This window comes from Lontra canadensis, unplaced genomic scaffold, assembly GCF_010015895.1.
Source record: "Lontra canadensis isolate GAN:19392208 unplaced genomic scaffold, GSC_riverotter_1.0 scaffold1, whole genome shotgun sequence".
Classification (NCBI taxonomy): domain Eukaryota; kingdom Metazoa; phylum Chordata; class Mammalia; order Carnivora; family Mustelidae; genus Lontra; species Lontra canadensis.
This window is the reverse complement of record NW_022630995.1, coordinates 61,244,787-61,257,028: the sequence shown is the minus strand read 5'-3', so window position 1 is coordinate 61,257,028 and position 12,242 is coordinate 61,244,787. Positions and strand designations below refer to the sequence as shown.

At 45.5% G+C, this 12,242-nt stretch overlaps 1 protein-coding gene across 2 annotated transcripts; it reads left to right on the top strand.

The window, feature by feature from the left end:
- The first annotated feature begins 214 nt into the window (after positions 1 to 214).
- On the top strand, positions 215 to 11,487 carry TMEM128 (transmembrane protein 128). Of its 2 annotated transcripts, none has more exons than XM_032855081.1 (5): positions 215 to 359; positions 1,887 to 2,028; positions 5,912 to 6,070; positions 8,282 to 8,390; positions 10,872 to 11,487. In XM_032855081.1, the coding sequence occupies exons 1-4, from the start codon at positions 263 to 265 to the stop codon at positions 8,379 to 8,381; spliced, it is 498 nt and encodes a 165-aa protein (XP_032710972.1). In that variant the 5' UTR covers positions 215 to 262; the 3' UTR covers positions 8,382 to 8,390; positions 10,872 to 11,487. The 2 variants fall into 2 exon arrangements, with proteins under 2 accessions (XP_032710972.1, XP_032710981.1); XM_032855090.1 differs by lacking the exon at positions 10,872 to 11,487 and adding an exon at positions 9,879 to 9,897.
- The last annotated feature ends 755 nt before the right edge of the window (positions 11,488 to 12,242 follow it).

The following is a 12,242-nucleotide window of genomic DNA, read 5'->3' as shown; positions in this document are numbered from 1 at the left end:
CCTGGTCCTTCTGGGCTTCCGTAGGTCGGAATCCAACTAGGATCTCTTCCGCGGGGGCAGGGTCGTATTTTTTGAAATTCAGATTCTGTCTGTGTACTCGAAGGAGGTTGCGAACCCAACCCCACCCTAGAGTCTCACCAACTAAAACCGCGAAAAGTACATAATCCCCACTCTTCACAGCCTCACACACTTCCGTCGGAGATCCAATGGCGGAAGTTCCTGTTGTTGCGTCACTTCCGTCGCGCTTCTGGGCGGTGCCAAGATGGACGCTCCGCGGGCCCGGGAGCAGCTCCGACGGCGATACTTGTTCCCGCCGGACACCGAGGCCCCGCTGGACAGCGAGGGCTACGCCGGGCCGGGTGAGGGGCTTCCCCGGGCGTGCCCCGAGCCGCGCCGAGGTGGCCGGGGCCGAGGCGCCCGGAAACGGCCGGCTCCGCAGGTCTCCTGCAGCCCTGCCCTGGGAGGAGGAACCGGGTTTCGCTTTTCAAGGCTTGCCGAGTAGTTGTGCAAGTCGGGTATCTAGCTTCATAAAAGATTACTGGTGATCGCGTAGCCCCGCGCATCTTCATCCCAGCTGTGCTCCAGGATTCCCGGGAGACCTGGTTAACACCTGTTTGGTAATAGCCATTAAAATAAAAAATACCATCCGATTGTATTTCTAAGAATCTACCAAAGAATCATACTCGCACCACAACCCGAGGACGTATGTACGAAGGGTTTAGCCTCAGCATTGCTTGTAATAGTGAACGGCTGGCGACATCTAATTGCCCATCAGCAGAGCGCGGGTTAAACATTTGGATGTATTCATACTTGACACAGCAGGCAGACTTTTTTCTTTTTTAACCAGGGTGGATGATTTTCCAAGACAAGCGCAGAACAAAGTATGGTATGCCACCATTTGGGTATGAACCTGGTGACGTGTGATGTGTGTTCACCTGTAAATACATAAAATATGGAAGAATTCATAGTTGATACTGGCAGTTGCTTTCGGGTTGTAAAACTAGGGTTAAGGGTAGGAGAAAGAGATTTCATTTTAGATTTATCTGTCCTGCATGTTGTAAGTCAGGTGCACTTATTACCCTTTTAAAAATAAACAGAAAACATCATGCCCAGGCATGCTTATTTATAAATTTTGAGGGTATCTCCCAGAATTTGTATTATGACCATGCCTCCTGGGGATTCTGATGGTTTGCTAAAGGTTGGGGACCTCAGATGTATGCCAGTGGTTCTCACAAGAACTGAGAGGGCATGTCACTCATCTGGGGAACTTGTTAGAAATAACTCATCAGACCCAACCCCAGCCACCTTTTCTTTCAGGTTGGGTCTCAAATGGAAGAAATTTGATTTGTCCATCACCTGTCTGGACACTACTGTGCCAAGACTAGACCTCCAGTGTGCCCTTGCCACTTTTGAGCTGCCTCAAAAGGTTGTGTTTGTTTGAAATAATCAAAATATGTAGTTAAAAGTAGTATTTTGGGGGAAATTACAAGTCTGTTTTGTGCTATAATGTCTGCTGTCTCCATTTTTCTTAATTAACAAGACTAACTACTTTCCTAGGCAATATATGAAACATAATACTAAAATTCTATACTACAGGAAGGTGTCATTCTTTCCAAAAGACGATAATAACTGTAAATTTGATTTTAAAATTTGTTTAAAGGGAAAAATCTGCCTATATTGAACATGTTTTATAATAGGTTCCTATTAATTACTTCTGCATATATAAACCTATTTGCATGGTTGTACAGAAGAAACCGGTACTCTGATTGGAGAGAATCTGGGTTTTGGAAAGCTCCAGGAAATTATTTTATCTGGCTTAAAATAGCTGTTCTTTGTCTTTATAAATTTATGTTAACCTGATAAGTTAAAATCTTCCTTATTTGCAGAAACCTCTACAGCTGTTGAAAAAAAGGAGAAACCTCTTCCAAGACTTAATATCCATTCCGGATTCTGGATTTTGGCATCCATTGTTGTGACATACTACGTTGATTTCTTTAAAACTGTTAAAGAAAACTTTCACACTAGTAGGTGAGAAAACTTAATTGCTTCCTAAGTTAAACACCGTCATCTTATTTTTCAAGTTCCGTTTTGTCGGTTGAATTTTGCAAATGTTTGGAAAGCTCTTACTTTCTGCCGGGCACTGTGTTAGAGGTACTGGTGATAACAAAGGTGAATAAGAGCGTGTGTGGTTTGGACATGTACAGCAGAACGTATGAGCCTGGAAAGTATTTCATTACGCCTTTTAGCGCAAGTGTGTTGTGGGATGTAAAGGTAGTGAATTTAAGAAGGAGCTAATCCATTTGTAAAAGGTGGAAGAAGAAAGATTCTGCCTGACGGTCTTGCTGAAGATAAAGCGCCGGAGCACTGGGAGGAGGGGGTAAGGACCGTGGTGGCTAAGAACTGGGTCTCAGAGCTTGTTTTCAGAGAGTAGTTAACAGCTAACAAGGTAGCTATAGGGAGGGATGAATTAGAGTTGACATCACTTGAGGGAGGAGTTGGGATTGTCGGTCGTTCAGGAGGATTGGGATTTCTTTCATATAATCTCAGGAGCTAACATGGGGGACAAGATGGTGAATCAGACCTTAGTCCTCACTGAGCATTGGAGAGTGTTCTGGAGGCTCCCCTCCCCCATAGCAGAACAAAGAGGGGGAGATGTTGATGAGCATTGGAGCTGGCATTGGCGGGGGGTAGTTTACATAGGATGCAAGCACAATTATTGACAAGGAGCAGCAGTGTTAGAAAGGTGTGGATATGACTGTTTGATCCCATGTTATGTTCTCTTCAAAGGAAGGTTGGTGACCACTGGAGGGAGAACCAGGAGTGCATGCAGTCAGGAAAAAAAGAAGCATGTGGGACTTTAAAATATTTTTTTTTTTTTTTTTTTTTTTTAAGATTTTATTTGTCAGAGAGAGAGGGAGAGCGAGCGAGCACAGGCAGACAGAATGGCAGGCAGAGGCAGAGGGAGAAGCAGGCTCCCTGCCGAGCAAGGAGCCCGATGTGGGACTCGATCCCAGGACGCTGGGATCATGACCTGAGCCGAAGGCAGCTGCTTAACCAACTGAGCCACCCAGGCGTCCCTCATGTGGGACTTTAAACTGTGGAGGGAAAAAGCTTGTTCTGTCCTCATTCCCATGAGCTGGAGCTTTCCTTAAACACTCCCATCTTCTTGCCCATTGCCTGCCTTGTTCCCTCCTTGACTGAGTTTGGGGTGAAGAACCAGACATGTGTCACTCAGCACCTTCTTTCTCTTGGGAGCCAGCTGCCCATGGGAAGCACAGATTCTGGCCTGCTGCTCTCTGCCATCATTTACAGGGGCAGCCCCAATATGCGAGGGTCTCTAGGTTTTCACATCAACTTAGAGCCTGGCAGGTACATCTGGTCACCAAAGCCATCTTCCCGTAGCTCCATCAGTTAAAAAAAAAAAAAAGAAGAAGAAACTGACAGTTGACCTCATCAGCCTAACTCCTTCGTGTCTCTCAGTTGGTTTAGAACGTGGGCTGGGAAAAGAGAAAATGGTTACTTTGCACACTGCTCGTGGCAGCTGTCTCTTTGTTATTCAAAGGTGTCATGAGAACCTGAGGTGTGTTTGGCTAGGGTGACGGTGATGAATAAGGCATATTTCTAGACCCCACCAGTCCCTTCTGGGCCAGGACAGATAACTCAATCACACAGTGGTGCTGTTTAAGTTTATGCACAGGATTTACCTCTTTGTCTTGTTATAGGAAGTATTCTCCCCAGTTTAAGGAATTGGTGTGGTAAGGGGTAATTAGTTACACATAAAAGGTGCTGGGGGCAAGCAGGAGTAAGTGGAATGCCTCGGAGCACATAACAGAATCTGGAGCCAGGCTTTGGAACAGGAGAAGGAAATAGAAGTCCCGGGCCTGGCCTCAGAAAAGTGTCCCCTTAGAGAAAAAAGACAGGAATGGATACTCAAAGGCTGAGGACTTTGAGTAGCACTGGATTCTTGCTGAGGGCCTCCATAAGCGGTGGGGAAGGAAGTGGGGGGCTGGTAGGGGGTTGGAGTAGCCACGGGACGAGAGTGGTAGCTGAGAGGGAGTATGGGCTGCGATCCGCTTTCCTGCATACGGTTCATTCTTCCCATACTTGAGGTCATTGCTTATTTCTTGCCCTGTTGTTAGCCCAAGTTCAGAAACTCGAGGCCTTAGGGTTCTTTAAATCTGTGCAAGGTGAGGGGCACCTGGATGGCTCAGTGGGTTGAATGTCTGACTCTTTCGGCTCAGGTTATGGTTTCAGGGTCGTTCATATCGATTCCTGCACTGGGGTCTGTGCTGAACACGGCGCCTGCTTAAGATTCACTCTGCTCTCCCTTCCCCACACACCACTGCCCCAGCTCGCATGTGCTCTCTCTCTTAAAAAAAAAAAAAAAAAAAAAAATCTATACAAGGTTGTAAGACTGTGTGTTCAAAGACAGGAGAGACAGGTCAGCGGTAAAGTGAACACCATGTTGCTTTGCAAATTTCAATTTTTAGGAAACTGCTTGTGCGCATGTGCACTGAGACACTGATTAACACTACAATGGAAATTACCATCCCGGATGCCCAGGCTCCTCTTCGACCCAGCCAGCCAGAATTTGGGAGGCTGGGGCAAGTTAGCTTCCTTTGGGAATGTCGCAGTGACTCTAACAGACATCCAGGGTGGAGGGCCACCGACTTGCAGTGTCATCTTGGTTCAGGAAGGTTCTTCAACTGTTTCTCTCTTCCACCGTATCGGGACTCCGTGGCCGTGCTAGGATCTCTATGAAGTTAAGAACAGACGAGCAGAAGGATCCTGACCAAGCAAGGAGGTCACCGTAACAGTGTTCCTCAGCCTTTCTCAGTACCCTTAAGGAGCCTTGGCAAGACATTCCTAATTGCCCCTTACATCCTACATGAGTATCTGTGCTTTGTACATACAGGAAGAGTAAGATTATTTCTTCACTTTGGGAGCCCCCCTGTTGAGAATGCACACTCGAGCGGAAGAGAGGTCTGTGAAGACCACTTTGAAGAGGAACATGGAACTATTTTTTCCCAGGGATCACCTCGGTGGAATAGGGATGATTGCTGCTGGGCGTTAACTATGTGGGAAGCAATTTTCTGAGCAACTGTGTGATTCTCACAGCTATTCAATGAGTTCTGGCAACATTTCCAAAGCCATTGAGGCTAAGTAGTTTGCCCAGAGCCACAAAGCTAGTCCTGCTGGAGCGGAGATCCAGACCCAGACCGGCAAATAGGACAGGCTGTGCTCTCCCGCCTCTCATCATTAATCCCAGAACCCAGCATCATAAAATGCCTGTCTGGAACCTTGCCACCGTGGGAAGTGCACTCACGCCCTGCCTGTGTGACTTGACTGTTCCAGGCCACCCCATGAACCCTCTCTGGTCCACGCGGAACACCGGTCTTCTCCCCTCGGAGAAGCAGAGAATAATGGGGGCATGGGGAGACAGGAGCAGGGCTTCGGTCCCCAGATCTGGCCTCCTTTCCTGACCAGCAGGGGCGAGGAGGCTGCCTTCATGTGCAGAGCTAGCTCTTGGGTAGAATGAGAAGTGAGAAAAGGCCTGCCCCTGAGAGGGTTGGCGCTCTTCTCGAAATGGGTGCGTCTCCCTGAGAAACTTGTTGCGAGAGGCAGTTTGAAGAAACCATCGTCCAGATTGATCATCAGTATTCCCAGAAACTCCTTTACTTGGAGGCATTCACGGGCCCTGTTTCTGACTCTCACACTCCAGTCTTCAGAAAGACACAGAAAGCTGCCGTCTGCCCTGGATCATGAAAGGGACATGTGGCTGGGAGCTCCCTCCTGTTTTGCACAGTGGTTTCCGGGCGTGCACTGTGCGTATGTGTTTATAACCTCTCTGTCTTCCTGCGGCACATGCTGCTAAATGCTGTCAACCCTCCTGTCGCTCTCGTCTCTGCAGCTGGTTTGTCATTGGTGGTGCCCTGCTGCTCCTCAGCCTGTCGATTGCATGTTACTGTATCCTCTACCTGGAGTGGTGTCGGGGAATTGAAGATTACGACGTCCGGTATCCCACCTTGATCCCCGTCACCACCGCTGCTTTTCTTGCGGCTGGAATTTGGTAAGTTAACTTTGAAATGACAACCGGGAATAAAACGGTTTTTGATCAGTGCTGAGGTACGTGGTACAAAACTTGGAGGAAAGGAGTAATGGGAAAATTGCCTCCTGTCATTGCTGGTCTCCGAGTCCTTTTCCAGTAGGATCTTTCTTTATGTATTTAGTTATTTAATACACAAATGGTGACATGCTATTTATATTCTGCATTTTGCTTTTTCAGTCATTTTCATTGTGAAATACAATGTACACAGAAAGTGGAAAAACAGAAATTGCCTGGTTGAACCAATTAAGAGATGCATTGGCGAAAGCCACCCAGGTCAAGGAGAAAAACCATGCCAGCCCCAGAATCCTTTTCTGTCTCCCCACCAACTCCCTGGGCGCCATCCTTCCTCCCCAGGGACAGACACTGCCCTGACCTGTGTGGGGCTTGTTTTCTTTTGCATCTCTTCAATACCCAGTTTTATCTCTCTTTGAACTTGATAGAAATGCACTCATATATTGTGTATTATTTCACATTTGGCTGTTTACATGCAATATTACCTATGCTGTTTATTACTGTCATGCTCAAAACTTCAGAGACAAATGGAAAGCTGCTGTCTTTCCTGTATCATGAGAGAAAATGCATCTCCATGAGCGGAGTTGTGGTCTGGGCGGTGTATGCAAAGCCTGACTTTTGTTCCTGCCTCGTGTCTCAGTCTCATGCTGTCCTACCCCAGCTCCTGTTAGATCTGCCTTGTGAATCACGGGTGCTCGTTGCTGGGTGGCATTCCGGCCTATAGCTGAAGCCCAGTTTATTGGCTCTAGTGTCACTAGCATGTGGATTATTTCCAGTTTGGTGGTGTTACTAAGGATGCTGTTAACATTGTGGACTAGGACTCTCGTGTGCACACATGTCTTTTGGATGTGTATATGCTCACATACGTGTATGTACTTAGCTCTAGAAGTGAAATTGCTGGCTTACCGGTTGTCCATACCTCCAATTTCAGTAAATAGCGGCCCTTTTTTCCAAAGTGACCATTTTTTTTTTAATGGAGGCTTATTGTTAATAATTTTTCCATATTTGTACCTATAGATGTGCCTTATTGTTTTGAATTATTCCGTAGTTATCAGTAAATAGATGTAACCAGGATTTACTTAACCTATTCTCTTGTTGGATTTAGAGCTGTTCTTACTGTTTTACTGCTATAAAAACACAACAGTGTTTTTTTCTTAATAGTTATTCAGTGAAAAACACTGATTTTTTTCATGTGTATAAAAGTACTACACTTTTCACCAAAGAGAAATGTATTATAGAAAAACACAAAGGAAATAAATCACCGTGGTCCTGCAAGGCAGAAAGAAAAACTACTCTTACGTGTTGTGTATATGCCTGTAGCTTTCTTCCTTTTTCTGTGTTAGTTGAATTTTGATTTTGGAAAAACCTATATACTTTTGTGCATGTTCCGTTTTAATGCCTGTTTTTTATGATGAATTTTCTGTAGTTGAAGTTTAAGGGTACTGACACATGTTACCCTGTGATGTGGCCATTACTAGCCCTTCAGTGATGTGGGTGGATAGGTGTGCTCTTTTATATTAGAAGAGTAAGATTACCCCAGAAAGTCAGTTTTTAGAGCAGTGGGATTGTAGCTGTTTAAAGTTCTGTTTATCAGACTGTTACATGTTAAAGTCTTGATTTAATTGACTATAGCTTTTGCTACTTGACTTCTGCTCTTCCAAATTTAGTCCAAAAAAATCATTTGCACTTAGAAGCTGTCTTATTCTCACCTTGGTAACAAGAACAGTGTTTTTCTCAATAGGACATTTAATAGCAACTTTTAAGTGGTTACTTTTTTCATTCTGTTTCTGATAAAAAAAAATATTTGGAACTGTTTTGACTGTAACTGTTGGATGGCGTGCACATCGTAAAAGGCTGTAGTAGCCATTGTCATTCCTGTTGCATCCCAGATGTTGACTCTTAGACCCTCAGGTTCCCCTTGGGCAACTCTGCGGGAGAACCTTTAGCAGTTCCATTTCCAAGTGCTTTGGGAGAGTCTGTGCTGTTTCCAGTATGGGCTAAATCACATCTCAGAGGACAGGAAACCCATATAAAGTTGCTGGCTAAGTGAACTTTCCCAAACTGAGGAAACAGCAAGTTCTCTAAATCTGGATTCCATTGTGGGATGTGTGTGTGGATTGTGGCCAGAGTGGCTAACCATGTGTCCTTTGTCCTTTTCAGCTTCAACGTTGCTCTGTGGCACGTGTGGTCCTTCCTCACTCCGCTGGTGTTGTTCACTCAGTTTATGGGGGTTGTGATGCTCATCTCACTGCTTGGCTGATTTCTAAAGGTAGGCATTCGGGAACAGTATTTCTGGTATTGAACTCATTACAACCGTGTCTTCAATGACAGTTTTCAGGTGGCGGCCCAGAAATAGCAGACTACTTATCACCCATTCATTCACTGAACTCTGAGGTCAAAGGGACTGAGACCCCTTCCCTTTAGCATAATTTAGTGCTTCTTTGATAAGGCACCCGCCCTTCAGAGATGTCACCAAGACTGTCCCGCACCCTCCAGTATAGAGAAATTGACACTGTCGATCATGTTCTCCTGAAGTCAGCTTCCGTCAGTTGTTACACATGTGATGACTAGCCAGATTGCTTTGACGGAGTGGGGACGTAGGAAGAACGGGCATTCTAACCTTCTCTGACTGTTCTGGCTGCTTCCTAACAGATGACATATCAACCTCTTCCTTCCACATTCCTTATAGAATTTTTTCCTTCCTGCAAACAATGGCCCCCCTGGACCCTGCTGTCTTACACAGTGGGTTCTGTCTGTTGAATTTCAGATGAGCCATTTATCATACAAATACATATCAAGAGCACTCCCTCTACCTCCTGAGGGACATGGTGAAAGAGATCAAGGCACCCCCTCCCTTCATGTCACTTACTTAAGGGCTTGGAGGAAATCTACTTGGTGCATCAGTTTATAGGCATGAAAACAGGCCCAGAGAAGTAAAAGTTAATATATACTAAGCAAATGATTGGGGTGCTACAGAAACACGTGCTCCCTTTGGAGTTTATTTTTTCTTTTTCAAGATTTTATTGATTTATTTGAGAATGAGAGACACAGAGAGAGGGACTACACACAAGCAGGGGGAAGGACAGAGGGAGAGGGAGAAGCAGGCTCCCTGCTGAGCACAGAGCCTGACTTGGGGCCCAATCCCAAGACCCCAGGATCATGACCTGAGCTGAAGGCAGGTGCTTTACGGGCTGAGCCACCCAGATACCTCCGACTTTGGCGTTTTATTTTTATTTATTTATTTATTTATTTAAAAGATTTTATTTATTTATTTGACAGAGATCACAGGTAGGCAGAGAGGCAGGCAGAGAGAGAGGAAGGGAAGCAGGCTCCCTGCCGAGCAGAGAGCCCGATGCGGGGCTTGATTCCAGGATGCTGGGATCACGACCTGAGCCGAAGGCAGAGGCTTTAACCCACTGAGCCACCCAGGCGCCCCGACTTTGGTGTTTTAAAGGAGAGTCACTGTACCCATGTAAAGGAGAAACAGACATAATGCCATCACTGTCAGGCTGCAGGTCGTCCCTCACATGGCCCTGACTGCGCTGGGGCGGAGAGTCCCTTCCACTCACTGTGCTGTGTCTGGGGCCTCCTGGCCCCTTTCAGTGGCCCTTTATCCTGGTTGACGTGTGTCGCTACAAGACGTCACCTCACCTGACTGCATGTCCCGCCTCTCCCCTTTCCCCTGATGTCGTTACTTGTTTGGCTGTTCAGTTTTGTTTTTTTTTTTTAATTTTTAATTTTTTAAATTTCTTTTCAGGGTACCAAAATTCATTGTTTATGCACCACACCCAGTGCTCCATGCAATACATGCCCTCCATAATACCCACCACCAGGCTCACCCAAACTCCCACCCCCACCCCTTCAAAATCCTTAGATTGTTTTTCAGAGTGCATAGTCTCTCATGGTTCATCTCCCCCTCCAATTTCCCCCAACTCACTTCTCCTCTCCATCTCCCCAACTCACTTTTCCTTTCCATCTCCCCATGTCCTCCGTGTTATTTCTTATGCTCCACAAATAAGTGAAACCATATGATAATTGACTCTCTCTGCTTGACTTATTTCACTCAGCATAATCTCCTCCAGTCCCGTCCATGTTGATACAAAAGTTGGGTATTCATCCTTTCTGATGGAGGCATAATACTCCATAGTGTATATGGACCGCATCTTCCTTGTCCATTCATCTGTTGAAGGACATCTTGGCTCTTTCCACAGTTAGGCAACTGTGGCCATTGCTGCTATGAACATTGGGGTACAGGTGGCCCTTCTTTTCACTACATCTGTATCTTTGGGGTAGATACCCAGTAGTGCAATTGCAGGGTCATAGGGAAGCTCTATTTTTAATTTCTTAAGGAATCTCCACACTGTTTTCCAAAGTGGCTGCACCAACTTGCATTCCCACCAACAGTATAAGAGGGTTCCCCTTTCTCCACATCCTAACACTTGTTGTTGACTGTCTTGTTAATTTTGGCCATTCTAACTGGTGTAAGGTGGTATCTCAAGGTGGTTTTGATTTGAATCTCCCTGATGGCTAATGATGATGAACATTTTTTCATGTGTCTGATTGGCTATTCAGTTTTGACTTTTTACATGCGTTCAGGAACTTTTGACTTCCTGCTGATGTGAATTGATATTTAGTGAGGGAGAGCCAGAGATGTTGTAGGGCACGTGGACTGCACTGTGCTTTTAACAACAGATCCTGCAGTTGCAGATAGAATGCCTCACGGAGGATATCCATGCTCATTGCGTTGCAGGTTTTAGAGCGTGTCAGTGTGAATGCTTCCATGTCCAGCCGGAAGAAGACACCGCAGACGGAATGCAAAGGCTACAATGTGTTTTTGCTTCTAGGAAGTGAGTGGTTTCCTGGGAAAAATTATAACTTTGCAGTCTGGTTGAAATCAGAATAAATTCAAGCTCATTTGCCGATTCTTAAACTCAACAGTTATATTGAATTTTTCAAATCCAAAACAGAAATCTTCTGTTCAAAATAGAAGTAATTAGTTTGCAGTGTTAATCTGAATCATTAGAGCAAGTATTGGTGTAAATATTTAAGCAGCGTTTCATTATAGGTACATGGTGTCCTCCCAAAATGGCAGATAAATTGTTGACTCCTTGGTTGTATACGATCACTGGGTATATATAAAGGAAAGATCGTGTCCTGTGCCTTTAACCCAGCTTCAGCAATTACTGTATTTCTCATTTTTATAATAGCCTTGATAGGTGAGAGGACCACCTGGAAGCATTTTATGTGTTCCTGTCACTTTAGATGTTATCATGTGTACATTACCGGGTTTCTAGCATTTCTTTAACGTAGGTTTAAGTATGTGTAATTTTTTCCTTAATGTTTAAATAAATATTTTTATAACTTTCTTATGGGTTTTCTTACTACAGATTTTGGAAAGTGCTTTCAGCTATTAGCACTTGGAGTTAACTAAAGGAATAGGGCTTCTTAAGATGTCTGCTCTTCAAAGACCTCAGGAAGACACTGTTCACACTGTCAGATGCAAATATGTTTACGTTAAACTCAAATGTCATACAAGTTGTGGTGTTGATCCTCACCCCACCCCCTTATAGGACTTCTGCCAATGGTGGGATTTAGCCACCCACCAGCTGTGTCTGGCTTGGACACCCCCCCCCCCACTGCCCCCCGCCACACACACACCTACCATTACTGGGCCTGGGGTAATAATCTTTCTCCAGCTGGGAAGTGGGAACAATATCTGTTTTGTAGGGCAGTGGATAATAGGAATAATGTTAACAAAACACCCGTTACCTTGCCTGGTACACAGTAGGCACTCACTCCATTAATGGTAATGGAAAGAGAATGAAAGACCAAGTAGAGCAGGATCTGGAGTGGGAAAAGGTGGGCATGATCAATGAGCAGACTCGAGCCCGGTCTGGGTACACACACGTGAGAATTTCATTACAAGTCAGGAGCAAGGTCAGACAGAGGTCAGAGTCAGGTAGCCACGTTGGTCAGGGATGTGGGGGTTTCAGCGCAGGGTTGAGGGTGCAAACCCTGGGTGTTAGGATGAGAGTGAGTAAGGGACAGGCGGGGCAATGTAGGGAGAGAGAGGTAGGGGGCTACCTGATGAGGGTCAGCAGAAATCCCCCAAATGCTGAGG